This window comes from Perissodus microlepis, chromosome 7 (assembly GCF_051167445.1).
Source record: "Perissodus microlepis isolate ML-2025 ecotype Zambia chromosome 7, ASM5116744v1, whole genome shotgun sequence".
NCBI lineage: Eukaryota > Metazoa > Chordata > Actinopteri > Cichliformes > Cichlidae > Perissodus > Perissodus microlepis.
The window spans coordinates 15,577,402-15,603,390 of record NC_140467.1 but is presented as its reverse complement, the minus strand read 5'-3'; the positions used below and the strand labels follow the sequence as shown (position 1 = coordinate 15,603,390).

The 25,989-nt window shown below is 40.8% G+C and overlaps 1 protein-coding gene across 8 annotated transcripts in view; it reads right to left on the bottom strand.

Moving 5' to 3' along the window:
• The window catches only part of LOC146382830 (pleckstrin homology domain-containing family A member 5-like), an 83,949-nt gene that overhangs the window by 5,435 nt on the left and 52,525 nt on the right, over positions 1 to 25,989 (bottom strand). For 3 of the 8 annotated variants that reach the window (XM_084933765.1, XM_084933766.1, XM_084933771.1), the window contains 19 exons: positions 22,385 to 22,505; positions 22,137 to 22,241; positions 20,247 to 20,319; positions 18,360 to 18,460; positions 16,968 to 17,083; positions 14,597 to 15,091; positions 12,902 to 13,382; positions 11,787 to 11,870; positions 10,974 to 11,093; positions 9,929 to 9,982; positions 9,005 to 9,085; positions 6,618 to 6,680; positions 6,450 to 6,530; positions 5,695 to 5,844; positions 5,467 to 5,568; positions 3,331 to 3,489; positions 2,070 to 2,225; positions 1,136 to 1,256; positions 371 to 486 (listed from right to left, as the gene is read on the bottom strand). In XM_084933765.1, coding sequence (XP_084789891.1) covers positions 371 to 486; positions 1,136 to 1,256; positions 2,070 to 2,225; positions 3,331 to 3,489; positions 5,467 to 5,568; positions 5,695 to 5,844; positions 6,450 to 6,530; positions 6,618 to 6,680; positions 9,005 to 9,085; positions 9,929 to 9,982; positions 10,974 to 11,093; positions 11,787 to 11,870; positions 12,902 to 13,382; positions 14,597 to 15,091; positions 16,968 to 17,083; positions 18,360 to 18,460; positions 20,247 to 20,319; positions 22,137 to 22,241; positions 22,385 to 22,505 — 2,779 coding nt within the window. The other 5 variants (XM_084933769.1, XM_084933767.1, XM_084933770.1 and 2 more) reach the window with 5 other exon arrangements.

The window sequence follows — 25,989 nt, the reverse complement described above, 5'->3', positions numbered from 1 at the left end:
AAACCATAAAAAAATAATGATAAAAAACGATAAAAACCCTGAAAACCATAAATTTCACACACAAGCCTCATCTATCGTGGCCCGGTACCAATCCGTGAGTCGTTTGGGGGCTGGGGACCGCTGCTGTATCTGACTTAATTCCTGCTCGTTTCCCCTTTGCTGGGGCCTTCCTCCAAGTATGTATATAGGAACGCAGGAAGGTCAGAAAGCCATACTACCAAATCTAAATGACTGCAGATATACATACCAGTCTTTTTTTGACTATAGTCCTGATCGTGACTGTATTTCATTTGTTTTTCTATTTTCCGGTAGATCCAAATCTACAAATGCTAAGAACATTTATAGTTATTATTAAAGCCCAAGGTCTCACCGTTCTAGGGTCAGGCTTCCTGCTCTTTCTTAATGTAACATATGAAGCTATGGAGGAGGAATCAGGCACTGGAGATTTGGTCCTTGGTGGGACGATACCAACTGGATAGGACATACCTACCCACAGAAAAGGAGACAAGAGATCAATAAAAGGTCAAACTGAAATCACATTATAGTAAAAAATTAGACAGGGTCAATTACAGGTGGTATTTTAATTAATACTTTCCATCCAACAAAAAAAAGACCTGCAAGCTCTTCAATAAATGTAGATCAATTTCCCTTTTGTGGTAAATTCAGCTCATCTATTCACAGCACATGTTTGGTGGCAGAAAGTTTAAATACAGTAAAACAAATATTATAGCTCACATGTTTTGGCCAAGTTTAAAAAGATGTATGCAGGTGCAAATCTCACTGTATCCATGGTAACCAGCAAAATTATGGTTGCCATGAGAGTTACTTTGTGATACACTGACCTAGATCCAAATAATCCAAATGCCAACTCAAATTGTGTTAGAGACAAGGGTTGTGTCAGAAATCACTCCATATTTACAGCATAGTGCACTCCATATGCTGTTCACCTTCTGAGCGTGTAAATGTTTCCACTAGAGAGCCCTCAAATACTCTAAAAGGCAGCGATCACAATGTGTAGACTTTGTTAGTCCCATGATAAAAAGCTCCAGTTTTATACAGACTAAAATTACCACTCTATTGTATTTTTATACACTAGGCTTCACTGCGAAACTGCACCAGTATCTCTCCAAAGTACCTTTGTTTCCAACATGTTCTCTATCAGATGGATATTCAGATCTGTCTTCTCCATTATTCTCATCCACTTCGGCCACTGTGGTGAGTTCTGGCTCACTTTTGTATAGTCTGTAGTCAGGACCCTGGAGACGAGAAATTGGGGGGTAAAAAAAAAAAAAAAGAGGTCAACACAAATGAGAAAAACTCTGAAATGTAGTCAGTTTGTAAACAAACTCTGCATAACTCAGAGTGTCATTATCTCTTACAGAATGACTTAAGATGAAAAAATAAAATAAAATTCTTCATTGACCAGGGTTTTTTCTGCTTTGAGACGTTTTGGTGCCCCCTACAGAGGAAAATAACAAGCACTGTAATAGAAATATTTTCTTTTAATCGTATTTGTTAATTGTAGTTTCATTTACTCATACATAACGAACTTATAGTTTATCGACGCCTCAGAAATAACATGAAAACAAATAGATTTAAGCAATAAAAATGGTTTGCCTGTACTGCACATGAGGCGACTGCACCAATTCATCTCCAAAATCCCTGTTCGGAAAACAGGAAAAACCCTGCAGACTGAGCCACCTTAAATTTAAATGTGTGAAATTTGTTGAAATACTCAGACAAAAGGTAGGCAGACACATTCAAACTTTGATATGGTGAAACAAACAGACCCAAAAAAATATTACATTTCAACATAAAGGATGAGAGAAAAGGGGGATGTGGTAATTTAGTCAAAAACAAAATTTAAAAAAACAAAACAAAACTAAAAACACAAGCTGGACTTCAACCAAATAACTGAAAAGTAAATTATGCTGTACAACGACGGGAACAAATGGAAAAAAAAAATGCAACAGACACGAGATATTTATGGAAATCAAAGTGAACTCATCATCATGGACATGGGATGATACAGCTGAGGGCAGGGTCAACCAAGAGGTCAACAGGCTTACGCTGTGCGTGCTAGTCCTGTGATTGGCCTTCCTGTCCTCTGGCTTGTGGAGTGATGAAGGGCGCACGCCGGGATGAGACGGCATAGGGGGCACGGTGGGGGGGTTGGGCTCGTAGGACTGGGGTAGGGGTGGCCGTGGGGGTACAGAGTCCTCCTCCTGGGGATTATATTGGGTATGACAGCACAGGAAGCAAGGTGACACATGGCGCCACCATGCAGGCTCAGGGCTACAGCCATCTGGTATAGAGTAGCTCTGGGCCACAGGATGGGCTAAACAGTTGATTAGCCAGAGAGAGCGCTCCAGATGCTGTTATGGCTTGAGTGACACATTCCTCCAGACACCACTACTCACACCATCCATGAGTGGAGTGGGCATTTAGAGCCCTCAGCTTACGTCGATTATCATCTTCAAAACTGCTGGTGATGTGGGTTTATTTTTTTATGATCAATTTTCCCCATTAATTAATTCCAATAAAAGGTAAAAAAATTACCGTTAAGCTCACATCTTTAATTTGCTTGTAATGACAACCACCTGTCCAAAGCCTTACACAGGCCTAGAGACTAGTCAGCAACTCCTAAACAACCGCTGAGTGCTGACTGTGGTCACGTGAAAACGATTACAAGGAGAACACTACACAAAAAACCTTGCGACTGCTTTAGTAGCATACAGATTGTAGTGGCATTTTGCAGGAAAGATGCCAACTGGTTTGCAAACGCTAGATATTTTCAACAGAGGTGAAACTTGAAAAAGTGCTGCACAACATGCATGCATTTCAAATGGCGGAACTTTTACTTTAAAGGGAAATGGTCTTCGTTTCTGGTTTGTTTCAGTACTGCTTGGCATGTAGTTTGTTTTTGCAGCCAAGTCGGCATCTTCCTTACAAACTAGAGGCAACCTACTAACAACCAAACTATATACCTCTTTGACACCAACTTCACACTGGTGACTGCCAGTAAGGTCACTGGCTAGTCTCCAGGTCTGTTTGACTGGGACTTTAGCAATTAATTTCACACCAATTGCCTCCAATCACTCATGACCGGTCAGGTAATACACTTTTTTTGCCTCACAACCGGTAATTGCCAGATGGTTGCTAATCAGTTTCTAGGCCTGTTTGACTGAAGCCTTAGGCAGAAAAAAAAGAAAAACTCTTTCTCACATTTGAAAAGCTAGGAACAGTAAATGATGATTTAAAATGCCTTATTGTTTCAGCATCCTGTCAGACCAGGTGTTCTGTTTTCTTTTTCTACAAGTGGTGCCTCACCTCATTTTTGTGCTTACTGAAGTTGGCTTTGGGCCCATAGAAACCCATCCCATCAAGAGCATTTCTCTGGGCTTTGTGTTTATTCAGGGCCTCCATCACATCTTGAATCCTCCACAGCTCCTTCTGGATGCGGACATGCTGCTGGCTGGGTGGTTCTGTCTGGGTGTGCACAGAAAACAGACGCACGTCAACAAACGACAACAACAACAACAACAAAAAAAACACCTGCAGACTGAGATCTAAGGTGGAAGTCTATAGCAAATAAAACTAACACACAGAAGGCAGACAGAAAGCTGCAGTGAAAAAAATTAGCATGATGGCATCGTAAAAGAACAGTAAAAGGGTAATGTCTGTATCTGCTAAGGTGTGCAGTCAGTGGAGACACAGATCTGATCAGGCTCCAACTGTCTGCGAGAGATACTAGCCTCACAACACGATAATCAGAGGAGAGATTAGGATTGGAAAAGGGGAAGAAAAAAAGACAAGTAATTATCTCCCCCTCGCTGTTGGCAGGTTGGTCTTTGTGAGATGGACTTAAGAAGAGGATGTCCAGACTCCCTGCTGGCCCTCTGACTTCTCTATTCTAAATTATCATTACTCAGTACAAGCCAGAAATAACTAGTAGAACAATTTCTTTTTGTCTCTGCACCTCTTCCTTGATGAAAGAGAAGATAAAAGACAAACTTAATTAAGACCTGCTCCATCCTTGCAACGGTCATCAATCACCCCCCTGTGTTGCTTTGATCGCCATTTACTTCGCTCCATATTTTTCTCCCAAAGTCCAGAAAACGTGTCTGCAAAAAGGTTGAGTAGGTTTACAGATTTCGCTGCAGCTCTGCAGTGTATGAATCTGCAAGTATGCCAAGCAGGTCAGCCGCAGTATCAGATTTTCACTACACCATTACTTTAGCCAAAAGGAATTCACAAGAATGATGATATCATGATAGCTACTGAGAGCGCGCTTCCTTAAAAAAACCCTATCAGGCAAAAAAAAAATCATGACGCTAAACCAGAGAACCAAAACTACAGTGACTCAACCAGAACAAGAGCACTTCTGTAAACACACCTTTGGGTCAAGATGAAAGGCACAGCTGCTACTGCTAGCCTAGAGCACTGTGGGACGTCTTCTTTTGCCAAATCGGTAATTAAATTAAGAATCAAGTCCCCAGCAGTTCATCCATCTGCACCCATCATTCAATCACATAGCAACAGCCGAACTCTTCCTGCGTGAGTGACTCGGTCTAACCTAACGGGTTCAGCGTGGGAAGCGAGTTGTACAGTGAGTTATATAGTACTTACTGAAATGCTTAGCCATGGCAAACTAAACATCAAATGTGTCAGTGCTGGATTGTTTACAAAATTATCAGCATATTTCTACACACTCAATGTCGAGTTAGAGTTAAGGTCTTTTCACATGGACGCGAAAAATTTGTGTTAAAAATATTTTCCAGACTCATCGATGCTTAACGCAGCCGTTCACACTGACTGTATAATCTCACAGGATGAAGTTGTTGCCTTTGTTTTTTTTAAATAGATTTTTCAGAGTTTTTACCTGCAAATAAACCGATCTGACCAATCTGACCACTGCATTTGGCAACAAAGTAGCTCAAAACGCACACCGGTACTGAAGATACAATGCTTCTGAAATTGTAAAATGATACCATTTAACTTCAGACACACAGCTAGTCATTGCTATTGGCTCTCTGAAATAGTTTCTCTGCCTCTTCAGATGTGGTGCCGACTCTGCCAACAAGAGTTCAAACTGCCCCGCTGACATCCTGAAATATGTACGAAAGCAGCCGCGATGCAGCTTCAACTCCTGGATCAAACCACGAAACTCTCCCTGCTGCTGCCTTCTCTTAAGAATTGGCTGAATCCATAATTTCAGTTTCTTCTTTTTCTTGTTTAAAAACACCAGAACCAGCTCATCATCGCCTGATTTTTGCTTCATTTTTTTCCCCACAGTGTGATTCTTGAGGACCGATTGGTCAGTGTGTGTATATATAAATGTTACACATTACAAGATCATTTCCGAACTATGCCAAATTTTGTGCTGTTTTTTCCCCAACATGCTCAGAGTTTAATGGCCTTTAGAGAGAAGAAGTTGAGCAGACTCATTGTCAAAAATGTTCCTACCTGAGGGCTTCCCAGTGCTTCTAGCTGCTCCAGCAGGTTGTTCTTAGCCATAGTCACATCTCCTTCCATCCTGTCATATTCCCTCCATAACCGCTCCACCTCCTGGGGAAGATAGAAACAACAATTATGCAACAAAAAAAGACAAACTACCATATTATTAATACTCCTGAAAAACAAAACCCCAAGAGGCCTTCATTGTCTGGAGTGTGAATGCACTGTATTACTTACGGCAGTAACTCTGGACACCTCTCTGCAAGTGCTGAGGAGGCCGCTCTGCAGCAAGTCTCTCTGCTGCACGACGCTCTGCATGGCAGCCGGGTTGTCGGAGCCCAACTCTATCTCCTGGCTAGCTGACAGAAGTGCTGTCTCCAGAGTGTGCTGAAGCAACATGCATCATGTCAAATACACATAGAGCACAACAGTCATCATTAAAACTTCAGTAAGACTATTTCAGAATAGTAGATTATTTTTAAATATTTCCTGTACATCACTGTTTTGTCACTAAACAAGAGGTTATCCCATCTTTAAAATGTCAAAATAATCACAAATGCCCATCAGCCCCTCTCAGAGCCTAAAGAAAACATTTCAAACTACTTATTTGTCTTATCCAAAGTTCAAAGGGCACAGCTGTGACTCAAAATTGACTAGAAATGATTTTATATTTTTTCTATATACCTACAATCGCTGCACATCAACTAGTAACATAAAACAGTCAGTGAGATTTGCTGAATATGACAAAGCAATGCAAACCAGACAAGTCTTTCCAGCTGATGATGGTAGTTATACTTACAGGCTATAGTTAGTTATAGTTACAGACTTTGTCTCCTAACTTGCTCTGTTTCATGCTTAGAAACTTTACTCTTAGCAACTGCAAACTGTGCATTCCTTCAAATTAACGTTTTTTTGCACATGATACCAAATCTTTGTAAGCATGTTTAGACAATGTTTTGCATGAACATGACGACAAATGCAGTATTAGTCACCTTCTCTCTGTACAGCTGCTGCAGTTTTTCCTCCTGTATCCTGACCATTTTGTCCTGCTCACACAGCATGCTAAGTTTAGTCTGAAGAGAAACCAATAACGAGTCATGACCTGCTGTGTACAGCTAAAAGGAACATTATGTCATGCAAGTCTGCAGCACTGAACTTACATCAGTGTCCACTTCTTCTGGCATGCATGTATAGGCTTGTTCCCTGTAGTTCTCTGGACTCATCTGTTGAGAGAGACAGCATTAGACAGAGGCACTAAATCTGTGCATACACATTAGAATCTGGAGATCTAATGCAGTGTCAAGACCAAGCTCTCTCACTGAGCCGCAGGATTTATCCTTCAGAAGGAACTCATATTTCACTAAATCAGACGATCTGCATTACCAGACCAGCAGTGGGACCTCGGCCAGTCTAAACAGAGTCTCTGCTGTTGATTCTTGCGCCTCGTGTTTCATCATGTACAGTCATTGTCTCCATCGGCACAATGGTTTTATGGAAAAACATACAAAACAATCTGGCTTACTTCACTCTGAAGTTAGCGCATAAGCTTTGTCCACCAATCATGTATTCTACAGCATAATCTGGGGTTAACTAATGAGAGACTGTGTGTGTACGTGTGCATGCCAAAGCGCCCTGTTACTTTTGTTCAGTGCCCAAGTGTACGGTTATGGTTTCTACATTAATTTTACAACGTCAGTGTTTAGTCAGAAAACTCCAAAAGTCATCCATGTTTCCACTTGATATCATTCAGCTACTTCTCAAACAAAGAAAATCATTGCAGCTGCATTGGATCCCATGTTTCCAGAAAAATCAACAGATCACATAGTCATTCACCCACTCTGCTAAACCTATAATATTATAAGTACACACCACAGACATCAGGACAGTGACATATTTCTGTGTTATTTTGTGTTTTTAGTCACATTTGATATGAAATGACTCAATGACTATAGGCTCAAAGTGCCAAGTGTAAGATTTCATTCACTTCCTGGAAAGTGTACAACCTACAGACACAGCACATCCTCTGTATATTCACTTGAGACACTCTGCCAGAACTCGACTGGAGCCATTTCCTTATTGCTGGTTTTAAGCTTTCAGTCTGGTTTTCAGCAAACAAATATATCACATATCAGATAAAATACCTGTCAGGCCCTTATAAAAAAAATAATCCTTGGTTGATATAACTGAAAAGGTTTAGATTCACCACCTAGCACTTTAACCTCAAAGACATGATTGAATTTCAAATCAAATGTGCCCAAAAATAGCAAAACAGCAACAAAAAAAGTGACTTACTGTCCAAATACTTTCTGAATCAACATCCACGCCTGCACTCTCTCACAAACACCTTTTTTTTCGCAGCTGAACATAGTAAAGCTAAAAGCAGGTGGGGCTTAAGAACCACATGGCATTCCACACAGAACATGCAGACTCTCCCACAGCTTGAAGAGCTTCACTGTGGGTTTTGTGTGGCGTGGACTAATATACAAGAGACGTAGGGAGGAGGAGGAGGAGGAAGACAGATTTTTGTCAGCTGAACAGGTGGGAATGCAGCTGTTGAGGTGGCGGTATGCTAGTGAATGGGTGACGGGGTGAGTCTCAGCAACACTTTTACACCTCGAGGGGCGTCTCAAAAGTGGCAATGTGATGTCATAGCCATCGGCACACACAAGCCGGCCCCTTTATCCTATCCATCAGCAGAATGACCAGTGGGGGTGAAGGGGAAGTAATGAAGACAGATAAATAAGTGCTAATCTAAATTTAAAAAATATGAGGATTCATCTTCGTCAGTATCGCCACCTCAGACTTTAGATATAGAGTCGATTCAGTGATTGAAGCTGTGGTGCTTAAGGTTATTAAGCTAATCCCTACGTATGAAAAATGTCTGGCTAACTTGCACAGGCGGAAACAAAAAGAAAAAAAATTAAGAAAAGGCAGGCTGAACATAAATTCTAAATGGGATGCTGAGATAGCGTGCATACTTTTCTCTTTAACTATAGCAGAATATTCATGCGTCATAGATGATAAACATGAAAATCTATTTATGCCATTTCACTCTAATGATCGCTTATCTGCTGGCCCTTAATTGGGGCCGTTTTCCACAAAAACATGAATTATTTGGTAATAAACTAGACTGACAAGCAATAAGACTAGCAACACATAATTAAGTCAAATTAATTAGAGTCATCTTGTTAAGTTCAGGTGGCTCGGGTAATGAGAGGGAACACATTCTGCGCAGGATTATTGAAAAATAAATAAATAAATAAATTCAAACACCACAGTGAGGAAGAGATTTAACCCAACAGTGGAGCATTCATACATTCTCCAAGTCTTAAAAGTCATGCCTGCATCAGCATGACTTCTCAATAATAAGAGGGAACAGTCATAAGCAATGGATGAAGAGGTGCTAGCAATACAAACGATACAGGGAGACCAGTCTCAAGATGCCGTGAGGACTTGGACATCGAAGGAGGAGCATTGCAAAACAGACCAAAAAGAACAACAGCGACTGGTGAGGATGAGGTGGAGCAAAGCCTTAGGCTGGCCTTACTTGCTGGTAAAGTTGAGGCCTTGGGGCAGAGTTCTCAATCAAAGTGTGAGTCATGACGATTAAAGGCTCATTTTCCTTCATCTAGTCCAGTGTGGAGAGGAGCGATATAGCAAGTGTCAGAAAGTTTGCAGCAGCTTTTCATTTCTGAGACAACACCCACAGTGTGATTACACCTCACTCGCTCTCGCTTTCTCGCTCTCGGATGAGGTAGACTCACACAGAAACGTGCATCCAGAGACGACAGGGATGGTTAACAGCAACAGAGAGAAGACGCTCAGGAGCAGGAGCAGGAAGACACGGAAGTACAAAGCTCTAAGGTTCATTTTTATTAGCAGTGAAAAGTTCCCATTAAACCCTGATGTGTAGGAATGTAAAAAGAACTGCGTTTACAAGAGGTGCAAGAAATCACAAATGCTAAGGCTCATCAGTCCAAGTCAAGGAAATGAAAATTACTTATTTCTCAGTGGTTACACAAATCTAAGGCTTCCTTTTGCTATAATTATTAGAAAGGTTTTACTGGACCTTTGTGTGCTATATACAAAGCAATTAAAACTCACAAAGCACTTAAGATCGTTAAAAAAAAAAAGCAGATGATGAAGCTTTAATATTCCTTTGCAAACACTTAAACGTTAAATATGATACCTTCATCTCTACGTGTTCTTTATATGGCAGAAATAACGACTGTCCACAGTCATGATCAGTTATTTGGATAATGTGTGAGTAAATGAACTCGCGTGAGCTAAAAATACTGCGATCTGAACTTTTAGCCATTTAAAATAACAATAAAAGATAACAAGTTAGCCTGGCATTGGGACTGCAAATCACTAAAACAGCCACAGAGCAGGGATTAATACAATAAAAGCAGAGGCATTAAATGAGGTCATGACAGAAGAAGACAGGGCATGCATTCATGCATTACCCCACCTGATTGTCCAAATACATGAGGTTCCTTTGGAGGTGGTGAGAAAGAATGTCGTTCTATCATCAGCAGCAAAAAGAGAGTAAAGAAAAGGCAAAAGGACAGTGAGACAAAAGAAAGGGCAAGTCACATTCTTTCACTGATGCTCTCTCTTTCACACTCTCTCTTACATCCACAATCACACAAGCATGTCATGTACCCAAAGATAACCCAAGAGAAAGGAAAGCAGGACCAATCAAGGTGAAGAAAACAGGTCAGGTACCAGGTGTACTTTCAAAGGTAACAGAATGAGTACACTGCAGGACTAGTCTTGACCGAGTGCATGCAAAAAAACAAAGACAATGGCAAGTCAAAGTACCACACAACGTGGTATGTGTCCGCTGACGCAAACATAAACTAATGAAGCAGGGCAACCGCCTTTGGTCGTATAGCTACAGGGAAACTCGCATTAAATGCACAATAGTAGATTAAGAAAAACAACAACAAAAACACCGTAAAATGGAAAAATCTTCAACAGTCCTGGTTGACCTACATCATTAATGGTAAAATCTGCAGTCTGGCATTAAGTCTGGAGACTTAAAGTCCCAAAATCCTGAATTAACTTTTACATATGCCAGTGGCCTTAGCCTCATTAGTCGGTCACTCTTTAAGCTCGCCAATGGCTTTACGTTTCATCTGCGGATAACATCTGTCTATATTCTTTAGGGGGATAAATGACTCAATCAGCTGCTTGCCCTGCTAAAATGGCCCAAATCTAATTATCTGATGCACTGATTTAAGTCAGATGCTGGTTGCAAAATTATTTTGAAACTGGAAGAAGAGTGTTTTATTTCCACACATTTTGGGAAAAACTGATGAGAAGGTAGCCGTTCCACAAAAAACATGAAGCCATTAAGCATAGTCATGTTTGAAGAAAATTCCTTCTTAAATCAGCCATGTGTGAAGACCAAACAAATCCTCTGGGTCGAGATGGATAATGGAAGTGGATAAAGATGGCATACACACCACACGCTAACATACACGCCTGCAGAGATGTCCCTGGGGCCTGACCTTTGGGTTGTCGCCATCCATGTTTAGTTGCATAAGCTGTGCTACAGTGTGCTCCCGGATACTGTTTAGCTCTGCCTGCTGCCGACGCAGCTTTATCAGCAGCAAAGTCAGTTCCTCAGGCTGCAAGGAGGAGGGAGGAAGAGGAGGAGGCGGGAGGGATGCATCGCCACAGTGAAACAGGGACACACCGCAGGGGTGAGGCAGGGATTGGGGGTGAGAAGAAAGGAGAGAGAGCACACCAGGATAGGAGATTTAGAGGTACCAGGATCCCAGTAGGTGAACAGTTGCTGCATTCTAGTCTTGTGTTTTCATGCAATTTAGTACCATGTTAGCTAGCAGCATGCACATTCTTTTATGTCCACTCAAAACAGCAGAACAGTTGGCACTTATTACAGAATTGACTTCACACTTTACAAGCTCAATGAGTACAGAGAACTGTGTGCAGCTCTGACATAAATTCTTGATCCTGGCTTATAGAGTTTGAGTGACAGGGTTTTTAAGTCTCCACTGAACTGAAGAGAGTCTAAGGAGCTCCTGAAGTGAACACACCCTAAATCCTACCACTTGAAACACAGATCTGCCTAAACCTGTCTCGAAAGAGTTCTGTCACAATGTCTTGGAGGGATATGAAGGACAGAAAGAGGGAGAAGGGTAGAGTAGGTGGCATCATCAGAAAACAGCATTGTCCTTGAAAGACATCCAGGTAACCCCAGACTGTATAGTTGTACAGAAACCAAGCATGAAGTATCTCAGCTGAACAGCACAGTGATATAAATCTAGGTAGCCAGAAGACTGACATAGACCAAGACTTACTGTTTTGCCTTGTAAAGACTGGGCAGTGATGGTCTGGATTGGGATCCCTGCTGGCATAGACCTCCTATCAGGCAGGTAAGCATACTGCAGAACACAAAGATTTAATATGAAAAAAGGCCTGTCATGTGCAACATTAAATATCTTTGATATAAATAGTCAGCCATAGCCACGGGGTTCATCCAAGTACAAAGAAACATTTGCTACCCTTGATGCATATTTTTGTATATATCCGTCTCATATTTCTGTCACTATAAGTATGATCAAAGCTGAATGTAATTTTGTTTGCGCTGCTTAAAAACAAATGAAACACATGACCGCATTTTTGAACTTTGGGAACTAAAGTAGGCACAAACAGGGTTTTCACAATTCTGATGAGTTTGAAGATCAGTATTTGGTATGACCTCATTTATTCTTCAGCACAGCCTGAACTCTCTTAGTCAAGCTTTCTTTAATTTCTGTATGTTGTCTTCAGGAATAGTTCTCCAGGCTTCTTGAAGGACATTCAAAGCTCTTCTTTGGCTGTTGTCCACAGTGGATCAAAACCTGACAGTACTTTTCTGCATTCATAATGTTTTACATCTCCCCAGATCTCCTCCATACTAATGATCATCACTCCATAAGACCTGCTGCTACTGATTTTCAGTCCAGCTCTATTGTCATTTAAAATACCTGAAACTTTTCTCCTCATTGCTCTTCGTTAAGAATGGCTTCTTACAGCCACTCTTCCATTGAGACCATTTCTGATGAGGTTTCAGATTGTGTTCCTTTGCTGTAGATCTTACTTTTAGGCCTGCCATTTCTTTTTTTTCTTTTTTTTTTGCAACAAGCTGTTAACGATACCTTTAAAATAGATTTTTTTGCCAAATTGTCTGCTATCTGTAGACACAACATTGGTCACTGGTCAAGTATAAGGACTGGACTGAAAATGATTGAAAAAGCAGCCAGTGTCCAAAGAAAAAATGTGATAGACCTTCAGAAAGCCTGGAGAACTATTCTGGCTACTTGGAAGCAAAATATAAAGAAATAAGGGGTGACTGAAGACTATTGCATAGTAGGCGATTTTGTTATTATGAGGGTGAACTGAACATTTCCTGTTTATGCATCTCTTAGCTGACCTTGTTGACTGGTGGCCTCTGCCGTCTCTCAACAGTCATGTCTCTTCGGAAGATGGGAGAGGAAATTTCAGAGCGAGTGTTGCCCATGTTGTAAGATCTCATTGGAGAGTAGCCGCCGTACATCGACAGGGAGCCATGGGAGGGCGAGGGGGGGATGGAGTGGCTCGGTGCAGCATGCTCTGACAAGTTGATCATGGTTTTGGGACTGGCCATATTGCTGTACAGCCCTGGCTGCCTGCTGTAGGCCTGCCTTTGCTGCCACTCGTACAACTGCCACATGGTGTCATCGCGCATGGAGCGGCGTTTCTCAGTCATTGAAGGACCCATGGCCTGGTCATATACCGATGGGGACATGCTGCAGATGCTGTCCCGCTGTGCCATGCTATTCCTGGGCATACTGCAATATCCATCTCCATAATGAGGCATGTAGGGTACCCGATGGCTTGGCAAATTTCTAGGCAGTGTCTGGTACGATGTGATGCTGGGGTAAAAGAAAAAACAGATAATTAATCATGTATGATATAGTAGATGACCTGCATGGTGTTATACCAACAGAGCTAAAATGATCTGTGTTGGTATAACAATTTGATAATTCTTCATATATTCCATACACAGAAGCAGATAAACGTGGTTTTAGGCTCTGTCAGGTTCAAAGGACGCAACAAGTTGTTTATAGTTGAAAGAAATCTCATTGGATTTCTTTCATTTTGATTATAACCAGTCAAAAACATCAGTTATCAAAGCAATGCCATGTTATGAATCTTTTCATTTGTTGGTTTGGTTTAAACTTTGTAGTTGAAAAGCACTTCACGCTGAGTATCATTCTAATTAAGTATCAAACAAGGATGATTCTTATTTTATCTGTTTACATGTGTGTCTTTAGGGAATCTCACAAAGTAATTCCCTACTCAGAAACAAATTAGACCTTACTATTGACAGCAAGGCTTTAAGAAGTTCCACTTCCTCAGTGAGTTCAAAGTCAGTACGGAGAGCTTAATAATAAGAAGACCTGACAGATCCGGGCTAAAACACTCACTGGTCTTTAAATCCCAGTATACCAGTGTTATAATAAAGGCTTGTGACTGCTACACATCCGTCTAGAGAACATGCATGTCATGACAAAAGGAGCTGAAAGAGATTAATGAAGAGAGAATTAAATGTTTACCTCAGAGGGCCAACACAAAAATATTTACTGAGGCCTTATTAGTTTTGCCCATGGTATCCTCTAAAGCGAGTGTGTATGTCTATTTGTTAAAAAAACAAATGATAACCACAGAATGAGGCAAAGCTGTGTCAAATATGAACACAAGCCTGATGACAAACCTATCTCTTGACTAAAACATGTATTTTTTAACAAAAATGTGAACACCAGGGATGGGAATCAAGAACCAGCTTATTAAATCCTCTCATCAAAACCTCATCAATATACTTAACTACTTAGAACTAAGAGGAGACCAACGTCATACTCTCCACCCAATAAAGCCAAATTTGACTTCATGTTGTGGAAACAGTCTAAGATTTGACTCTTGTGGAATAATCTGAAAATAACTGGTGCTACTGTACAGACTACAGCGCCATCTGAATAGCATCATTTCTCTTCTGGCAGTGTACGCACGTTATAATCAAACAATTACATTTAAAGCTTATACAATATCATGTCAAGATGGTTTTTTGGGGGCATAGCACTAAACCAACCTTCTGGTATCATCGTCCTGGCCACGTCCTCTCTGTGTGCGAACCCACTGCTCCAGCTGCTGCATCGAGCTGGTCCGACTCAGGCTGCGATCCGGCTCATGTGGGGAACTTTGCAGAGGAGGGACTCCAGTCCCATTAGCTGGACGCTGTTCTCCAGATCCATTAACTTGGGGGCTGTGTTGTGATCCGTCAACCTCGGTCTGAGGCTGCGGCGAGGTCATATTAGCCTTGATGGCTGCCGCCTGCGCTGGCTGCAGTTTGATACTGTTTATTTTGGTGAGTGGACGTTCACGGTCGGCCCCATCTTTCTGGAAGCCGTAGCGCTCTGCATCTCGCTGCTTTCTCTCCTCTTCTTCTGTGGTGGGGGAGACGGCTGCGTGCTCACGGTCAACCTCACGGTTGCGCTCATTCTTCTGGATTTCGGTTTCTGTTCTATGGTTGGCCACATGGTTGATCTCTTGAGGTCCACACTGCTCCACTTTTAGTTTGTCCAACCTAAAAGAGACAAGAAGGTTCAGGCTTGAAAAATCACAAAACACTGGAACTCTTTCAATAGACATTTTGGATTATCCAGACTTAAGATACGCTTGTCTTCAAGTGAAATCTGAGAGTGGCGTGTTGTTTTATCTTCCCGCCTTTCTAATCTGTTTACAACCCCTCTGAAAGCACCGTTAACTTAATCCTACAGCCTGTATTACTACATGAACTGTTAACTTGAGTCTTGTTGATATGAATATGAAACCAATGAGGCCTAAAGTAGCTACTGATGCTGAAAAGTGCCCTTTTAGTTTTCTGAATGGATCCATAAACGGTTTCCACATTTGTATTGTATTCCACACAGTATTTGGCTTGGTCTTCTGTTGTGTTTGTATTTTTTCCAATTTAGCCACGTTTGAGCTGAGAAGCATTGCTGTTCATCTTGCTTTGATGATGTCATACAAGCACATGTGGAAGTTTGCACCTAAGTATTCAGGCATTGTTCCTTCCATTTGTTGTTCATGTAAAAACTGTTACAACCTCAGACAATAGGCTAAAATGTCTTTAATGTGATTAACCCTTACGTAAATCTGGGTGAGATGATTCATGTCCAACTAATTATTTGGTAGGAATTGCTGTAAACGATGTTTGATTCACATTTTTAGGTTTATACTACAATATACTACACAACTAATGTTGTGAATTCAGTTCAAACTAAAGCAAAGTGCACAATGCCTCTTCCAGCTGCCAGAGAAGGGGAGGCGTGTAAAAGGAAATCAGATATCTCCAGTAAAACAATACCTCAGCTGAGACACTTCAGAAAAGTGACGCTCAGATCCCAGTAATCCATTTGCTTCTCTCTTTTGCCTCCTGTCTAGAAGACCTGCATACCACTCTGTGCTCCCTAGGGAGTTATCTAGAGGTAATAGATGCCACTATGCCTTGACCTTAGACAGACATAAGGTCGCAACTTCAAAGTTTGGCAAATTCCTCTCAGCAGCATGGCTCACTGGGTTAGCAATAAGAGAGCTGCAGAAAAGGCATTCCTTCAGAGTTTCCACTTGTATACTTTCAAATAGCAGCACTAGTCACTTAATGACTTCTCCATCTTTCTGTGCCTCCACCAACCAAGCAGAGCACACATTTAGCCCTGCAAGCATTCAAGTTACACAACTGCAAAACAAACGATGAAGTAAATTTTAAAAAAAAGATGAAATTACAAACCTTTTTGTTTTGATCAATGTGTAGTTATATAAGATAATCTTATAGTAGCATCACACGGTCCCATTTAGCAGAGACTTTCAGAGGATTTCAGGCACTACTGCTCTGTGTAATTACACTGCTCGTTACCATTACGTTTCTGCTCGCCCATGTAAAAGCAGGGCATTAGACAGGCAGCCTGCCAAATGGCAGATATTTAACATAGTTTAAAAAAGAAGGAAAAAAAAAAACCCCTGTCCTGATGAGTCAGTGATCCTGATCAGCCAGCGCAGCTGTGCACATCATCCCTTAAACCACCTGCATCATGCCTTCACAGTGTACCCACAGTCTTATGTATGTTACTCCATAATAAACTTTAGCGCTTGAAACAGTTACATAACATGAAAAAACATCGTAGCTTCTTCAACAAACCCAGAGACCAGAGATGTCAAAAGTGGGTGTTGAAGTGTTGCCGAAGAACTTAACAAGGAATTCAAAAGTACTCTCTTCCAGTACAAACAGAAAAACAGAAATCAGAGTCTAGAAATGAACCACGTGATGCACAGCTGTTAGTACTAGTTTGAAGAACTGTCCTCAAATGGCTTTTTCAAACACCCCCCCCCCATGCGCTCGCAATTCAAAAATGACACACCCACTCAGCAAACATGACTTTATTTCCAAAGCTCTTACAAACCTTTTGACTGGCTCTGACTGCACGAGTGCAGCATCTGTCATCACTTTCATCCAAGATTCCATCTCTTTGGCTGTGTCTGTGCAAAAGTAGTACGTCCTCATGTTGGGATGTGTCGCCTGTTTTGACAGTACACGGGATCAAGGACAGGAAGAGTTATCCACACAGTTACCTGAAAGAGAGAAGACAAAAACTGGTTGACTAGGATTTTTAAGGTTTCCTCACAATAACAGGAGGGTAGAATATTGCATTTTATATATACACACACACACACACATACACATATATATATATATTTTTTAGCACCTAATGGCTGATATTGGAATGGAATGGAGATATTCTCTGCAGTTAATGATAATAAATCAAATCCTTAAGTCATGCTAGATTAGGGAAGTAAATCTGCCACAATACTTACCATTCAGTGCATTGTATGGGAGACACATGGTCGGTTGTCTCTTGGTTCCCTCGTGGTGAACAAACCAATATATTGTTAAAACAAACACAGGAAGAGACATAATGCTTCGTGAACAACCTCAATGTGCAGTTTTCCAATGTTTAAAAAAGACAAGACTATACTTTTTCTAATTGCTTCACAATAATTTTTAGAAATAACACACTTACTGATATGACCTTTGGCTACAACAAGAGACAGGAAAAGTTGAGAATAAAAAATATACAGTCAAAAGGTCATCCCATTTCTGAGTGAATCACTGAACTGAAGAGCTTGTGTCCTGCTTTCATGCTTTTCTCTTTTCTAAGTCTTGTTTTGGGGGTTTTTTTTCAGCCTGAATCTAAGTTGGAAAAGGAGTGGGCTGTGTGGTTGGAGAGACCTTGAGCAGACTCCTGGGCGTCTGTGTTTGGCTGTGCTTGGCAGGACAACTTTGTTGTCTCTTTGGGTTTATGAAGAACCCACAGTCAAATCCTTTACACACCACTGTGATCTCATATTATAAGTCCGTTGCCCTGCAACTTGAATCCTGCGAGTCAACTTATAGCATCATAGTACTGTAGTCCTACCTCACTGCTGTCAGTAGTCAGTGTAGAAATATGAGACATACTTTAGTTGTTAGCATTAGCGACTAAACATCTCACTTTGTCAATCAACCAAAACTTCTGAAGTAACAACCAACGTGTTAAATAGGAAATAAAACCTAGAAACTGCCTAACATGTCTAAAAATACACATACATATATTGTGAGATCACTATAAGAACCACTGCAGCACCAGTTTTCAAATGTACCTTCTGTGAGACTTGCACATTTATTTTTATGGCCTTATCTACAAGTTTTTCCATTTTCTCTAGAAAACTAATTCCTGTCTTTTCTTCTTTAAGTGTAATAAACCATAAAATATGCAGCCTAACAAAGTCTGACAGGAATGAAAACATGCACTGACCTTGAAGGCATATTTTCTGGTAATGTGATCGTCCACAGACAACATGGATATACGAAAGCTTGGCAGGAGGATACTGCCGAGAATCCCCTCCTCTTTTTCATCTACAGAGGAAAAACAAAACACAGTATATATATATATATATATATATATATATATATATATATATATATATATATATATATATATATATATATATATATATATATATATATATATATACACTATATTGTCAACTCTTATCTTAAAGCGTTATTTGTAAACAGGATGCAAGTCAAGTGGACTGTGAAAGGAAAAACTGTGCAGTGTTTTGGTCAGATAAACATAGGATACCAAGTCAAAACACTGGAAAAGATGAGCACTGATTCAGTGCTGTATGCAGCTAGGCTGCTCTAATCCTCATTAAGTTAACAGACAGGGTTCCACATTGACAATTGTGCACACTCCACATGGGGGGGGATTAGATTGGGTCCCAAGTTTAAGCAGAGTAGCTTACTCTCCAAATTCCATAAAAGCAACCCGTACTGCTTACCCAAAACAGTGCAGGAAAACAAAACAGTGACTGCTGCAATCCCATATAGGCATGGACTTTGTCTGGTTTATGTGCAAGTTTGCATGTGTGTTGTCAAAACCATTATGTTAGAGTCAAAGTCTTTTAACACATATTGGTGATGATGGAATGAATAAGGCTGATCATGAATAAAGTTCAACATTGTGAGTAATATTTAGGGAAATATATGGTAACATCAATCTGGACATTCCCAAACATATCAGAAGTCGAGCTGTTTGCTCAGAAGTTATGTTACAGACCTGCCTCCCTTAACTGATTTTCAAAAGAGGGGCGGATGGATTTTTGACAGCGTCACCTGTCTGCAACCAACCGGGCTCTTTGCCACTGCCTCTTTCAAAAAACACAACAGGCAGACGCTTCAGCAGAGCAGTCTCATCATGGGATATCCTGATGCGCAGAAATAGAGTGATAACTACAACAGCAGATAACGGATGTGTTCAGATGAAGCAGCAGAGTTCACGACCTCTCTGCCCACTCTCTGCTGATGGATACAGTTTCTCAACATATCCATCTGGATAAAGCCTTTGGGTCCGCCGCTGTCCGCGGCTTTTGTCAGTCAGTGGGTGGAAAGAAGGCGACGGGAATGGCAGACACCAGAAATAACACAGACTGGATGTCATCCTGATCAGCAGAAATGACGACTACATCTGCATAAAGCGGCGGCACTGGGAAGTGCAGCCTTGTACAAAGGTAAGGCTTGTATTTTCTCACAGTTTCAAACAGCACACCTAGTTTACACTTGGTCTACACTTTAAACATTCTCCAAACAGAGATGTGTCAAAATTAGATGTGAAGATTGGTCCAACATGAGAGAACAGCCATTAAAAAAAAATCACATTTTAATCAATAATAGATTATATAAACTCGATAAATCGCATCGAAATGTCCACACATTTTACAAAAATGCAAACTGCAGTAACTGAGTGTAACTACTACTAACACTACTTTCAGACTCCTATCATGTAAAAGCATGTATGATGACATGACTTGCATAAAAAGGAATCATTCAATAAACTTGTTTCATCTTGTTTCATCATGACTTAACATTAGTGTGAAATCCTATTTGTTAGTATGCTTTAACGTTTAACTCTGCATCCAAGTCTTGTGTAAGGACCTGGCTTTGCTTGATGGAAAAAAGAAGGTGATGTTGCAAGCTTTTTCACCTGATAAGTCTCCTCAGTTGGTCCTGACATGTTCTTTATCACAGGGACTCCAACATAACAATGATGAGAAAAGGCATCGCTTGTTGTTGAAGATCACAAAAGCACTTGAACTATTAATCGAAAACCGGTGCCGCTAGATGACAGGACTGAACTCACCTCTGTAGTAGAAGAGGCAGAGGTCAGAAAGGACAAACCACCTCTTCTTCCATAGCTTCATCCCTGTACTGTCCTGAAAAGACACCAGAGCAATAGGGGACATTAACTCCACAAAAGTTTGGGGCTTTGATTTTTTTTTAATATCTTTGTCTTTTTTTAATCCCATTCAGCACATGCTGTAGTCCTATGATATAATCCTTTCCATGTGATCAATTGTTTGCTACATCATCTCTAAGGATTAACAGCCAATCACTTCTTTGTTGTATTACATAATTGTATACGACTTTCTATGTTTCCAGCTGAGACAGGTCACCATTTTGCATTTGTGATCCAAAATGCCTCTCTGAACTTTGGAAATTATGAAATAACCCCTTGCTTAAATGAAGACGGGTTATGGAAGTCATCCGATCAGCACTGCAAAATTTCTCTCAAATTTAGCTATTTTTGGCCTGAGATGGGAAAATTTAATTTGTGGCATGAAACAAAGACAATGCAACACACACACATGCACACACACAAACTTCCTCTGCTTAAGTTGTTCTTCAGTATCAGCTCAAAGCCTTTAACGCTGCTGCCTGAAAAGGATGAAGGGTGAAGTAAAGGGTATTAACTCTCTGGTTTACTTTAATGGAAAACTTGAGCAAAGTCCTTAATCGTAGCCTCCACCAGGAGACAAAAGCAGGAGGGGGGATCTTAACAACTCTGTCATTATGGTCAAACGGCATGTGGGCTGCAGTTTACTTGAAATGGAAATTCACTTCCACAAACCAGAATGGTTAAAACATTAGTATCAAGAGAGATTCAAAATACCAGATGCTGCGCCGTATGTTCATAAAAGACGTAGATGTGAAATGTAACAAGTTTTAAAGATCTTGTGTCCACCACCTTTCCTCAATTAAATCCAGGTCTTAACCCCCCCTTTTTTGAATGTCAGTAGCAGAAGAATAAATAAACTTTATCAAAAGTTCTGTCGAATCTTGCTCTCTGGAGGCTTTCGCTATCACATCAATCACTGCGGCACTTTGTTCTAGCAGCGGGCCAACCGATGGACTGCAGCTTCCCCTCAGCCAAGGACTTCAATGGCTTCCAGTTTTCAATGAGGCAGGGAAATAAAAGTGCAAATCCAGCTTTTATTCAGGCTAGCAGATTTGTGAGTCTTTTGCTTGATCTACGTCACCCTGATTGATGTTTCCAAAGAAAAAAGCAGCTGGCAGCTGCACCAAAGGAGCCCATCATGTGCTCACAAAACTGCACAGGGTGCCTGCAATCACCGCTAAATGAAACTCTCAGTTAGGATGCACAAGGGTGTCCGGTCTGGCCCCTTTTCACTCTTCTGTAAGTAACCAGGGAGGTTTGCATTCATACAGTGGCCCTGCTGGATGAGCAAAAACAGAGATGCACAAAGAAATGCTCAGATTGTGCTCATCTTAAGACTACTGCTGCTGCATAACCACTTGCAGTTAAAAATGGAGACAGACTCAACACTGTTTTATATTATCACCTTTGTATAGCCAAGCTTTTCCTTGCCTCTGACTCCAAAGATAATACTATCCAGCAGAAATCAGAGGTGCTCCTGACGTGAGCATGCTCGGACTAATAATGCTAATGTGCTGTTTAACATATTTGTTCCATGTTTATCAACTTTTTTGATATTTTGCACTTTCACACAAATTGTTAACAGGGTGGTGTAAGACAAAAAGTCTGGGTACAACCAAAAAAGTTTCTGCAAAAATCCATCCGCACGTTGATACATTTCAGTTGTAACCACAGTGGTTTAAAAATATTGATACACACATGCATCGAAGAAAACAAATTGTATGATCTGTCCTTTAAATTTCTGATTGCATTTTCTGGAGTAAAAATTACCTGGAGCCGTGGACTCCTACTCACCTGTTTATACAGCCAGTTTCTCTTGATAACCGGGGCACCGGGATTCCTCCTGATGGAGTTGGATCGTTTCCCAAAGTTGTGAATTTTTTTAGAAGGTCTTGAGGGCTACAAGTTAAATCAAATTAAGCTCAACACACACACGGAAAAGAAACATCTAGACGTTTTAAGCCATTAAAATGTGATCCCCTTGTTTTTCCCATTATTTTCTAACATAACAGGCATGAATCGTAAGCCCCCCTGTCACTCACCCTTCCTCCGGGGCTACTGGGGTTTGCAGCTTGCTCCGAGCCGCCCGTGTAGTTAGAGGCCTCACTCATGGTGCTTACTGGTCGTTCCTTCTTCTCATTCGCCGGCACTTTGGAAGCAGATCTAAACAAAACACACAACATGCCAAGAGCAGACAAGCAAGTCATTAATCAGAAATAGACACTGTGTTATATCCAACATATTTATCTCCAGTGACCTTCAGAGGAGCAGGCAGCCCTTATCATATGTTTCCCTGTCTTTCCTCTGAAGTTCAAGCTCTGTTATAACGAGATCTCAACATGGGCTTATGAATCAAACCAATTACTCCCACCCTGTCACTGCTGATACATTTTAAGTTCTCTAAGAGCTTAAAGTGAACGTCCTGCAAAGTCCGCCTGACATATCCAGAAGCAGCAGCTGCAGCAGTGAACAGGGTCAGGATGTTTCTTAAAAGACAAAATCTGTCTTATTTTTAAAGGAAAAGCACAGCAGGATCAGTAATTGTGGCATATGAAAGAACACCACGCGAATAAGCAGTACACGACCCACGGAGATGTCCTACATTCACTAAGATAGGAACAATGTTGTGGTCCAGTGGGAACAAGGCATGAAAACCAAAGGGGATCAAAAATACTGCAGCAGTGATATCTCCACAGATCTAGTGATTCTGCTGCACGTAAGGGCTGAAACTGCTGACTCTGCATTAAAAAACACTCCCCGATCTAACAGAGCCATGTGATCAACAATATAACATTCGTACGGTCCAGATCATGTTTTATCACCAAGTTCCATCTTTCAGTGCAACCGTCTGTTAGAAATGCAACAAGAAAACATAAGCATTCAATTAGAAACAGCTCAAACCATGTGGTCATACCCAAGGTGCACAAACACAAAAAGGGGATCACGATGGACGACCATACGTGACACACACAGGATGTTCATTCCCGTGCAGCAAAGGGACAGATCTGATGTCACCTGGAAACCCCTCGAAACAATGACTATTACAGACCGACCTGGTCTTACCGGCATTTAGAAGGAAAGCTACGTACAGTAGTTAGTTAGACAGGAAAGCTTAGTTAGAAAAAGCAGCAGTATGTTATTAATGTCTTCTGATAATTTCAGATATGAAAGTATGTGACTAGATATATGGATACACATACATAAGTGACGAGTGACTAACTCATTTATCTAAAGAAAAGGCGCTTTTACAGATGGGTGAGTAGCTACTGAGATTTGCCTTCTTCTCAGTCCAATAAATTTGCTTCTGAAAATGAGGTCTAAACGTTTTGAGCATTTCCACTGACTCATGAAATCCTTATTAAAGCATAATCAATGGTGAGTCAAATTGTCATCTAATAAAGGTCGGGAAGGATGGAATGTGTGAAATGACTACACTGTAAGAGATATAGTGCTTTATTTGATGCTCTATTTGGCATCACGACACGTCTAGGCTCTCGGCTACAGATAATTAGCTTGGAAGTGATAATCATTCCGCATGCAATCAAACCGAGAAGATGCAAATGTGTCAATTTGATAGCTTTAATGTAAGAGCTGGCCTTCGACTATAGGCACATTAAAAACAAATTGAGAAATTACTTTGCATTACAGCCCTGACAACCTAAAACACCCACACTACAATACATATTCTATTTGGACATTTCAGTGCTTATTGGAAAAGCAAACAGAATACAACATAAAAATCGAATCTAATATGAAAAATAAGGAACACGTAATCATTACAGATCTTTTTACAAGTGACTGAACACACGCACACACACAAAAAAAGAAATTCCTAATCACACTAGAAACATGTACGGAAGATGTGCAGAATACCAAACCAACACCAGTCATTTGCAATTTACCAACATGAAAAAAAAAAAAAAAAAAAATCTATAATCAACAGTGTTCTTCTCTGATCAACATCCTAAAAATTAAGGATGCATCGCTATGAAACGTTTCACTGAAACCAGTATTTAAAAGAAAGAACTCAACAATAAGGTTCGGGAGTAAAAATCCATTTCATACTCTATCACAAAGAGTTATAAGCCATAAAGCTCATATGGTGTGACACTTATATAGCCCCTTTCTACTCAATCCTTTGCAGTGAAAGCACTTTCTACTACAAGCTTCATTCATCCATTCATACGGTGATTTATCTGCACGAAAAAGCACTTATCGAACATTTACAAAGAGACACACGCCGATAGACGCATCAGGGACAACTTGGGTTTCAGCATCTTCCCCAAGGCTAGTTTGACACATAGACTGGAGGAGCAACCCACTGACCTTCCGATCTGCTGGACAATCTATTCAACCACCTGAGCTGCATCTGCCCCAAGAGCCTTTCAACTTTTTACCACACTTTGAACATTTAGCCTGTGCAAAATTGATGTGACACAGCAGATATATATCATCCACCGCCATCAGTAAATGCCATCTTATTTGCAAATACACCAGCATCAGCCTTCAAAGTGTTACACACAGGATGTTCAGCTAATATCAGCTGATATCAATACTCGGCCAATGAATTGAGCAGTGTTCCCAGGGCCTCACCAGTAATTATTTCACAGTTATTTAGAGTTAAAACATCACAAACGCATACATGTGCACACACAATGCAAACCAACACATTGCTATATTTTGGCATAAAGTTTAACTTTCGTTTATTTCGTGTAAAATGATACAATAAAACCCACATGGCTTATGCCACTATTCATACTCTTATCATGCTGTTTTGAATGCCTGTCTGTTTTCAATTCCTGTTGTCTGGTTTAGGATGGGGCTTGCCTCCTGACAGCACTGCCCACAGTGGAAATGACTGTAATGTTAAATACCACGGGCAACACTCGCCGCTGTGTTCACCAGAGCTCAATGTCAACAACAAAGTCAATGAACCCAAAAGTGAAGCTGAAAAGGCCATGTGACGTTCTGTTTTCAGCAATGTCGAGCTGCTCTGTTACCTACGGGAAGGAAGGTCTGTACAGCGTGCCAGTCTGTCTTAAGATCAATGTCGCGGCAACGGTTTTTCCATTTTAGTTTTCGCCAGTGTCATTATAGTTTTCAACACTAAACACTCTCAAATGAGACCGAGAACTGAACATCAGATCTTAAGGTTGAACTCTCAAATATTCCGCAGAGAGTAAAAGTTGAAATTAGGCGAACTGTGTGCAATCAACCTTTTGTCTAATAGAGCCATTATTGTAGACAAACAAAATAGATGTTGCTGCATCAATTCAACAAACTTATGTGTGTTAAAAGTGACAGATACAGGCTGCCCCTTGCATGGATTTTCTGTGTCTGTGTAAATGTGGGGGTCTGTGTGTGCAGAAAGAGCAGGGATTAGACTGTTACTGAAGCCTAGCACTCTAAGCACACTGGGGGGAAAAAAAAACAAAACACTGAACCGAGAGGCTGAGGGCGCATTTTAAAATGACCACACAGCATTTCTAAAGAGACAAGGCGGCTCTAAAACACCTTTGTGTGCTGCTGAACTGCGCCTTTATCTTTTTAATGAACAAAAGATTGGAACACAAGGGAAGCATAATCAGATCTGTAACAGTGTAACTAGGTCCACTGGTGTAGAGCAGAACAGAGCTGGATCATGCAC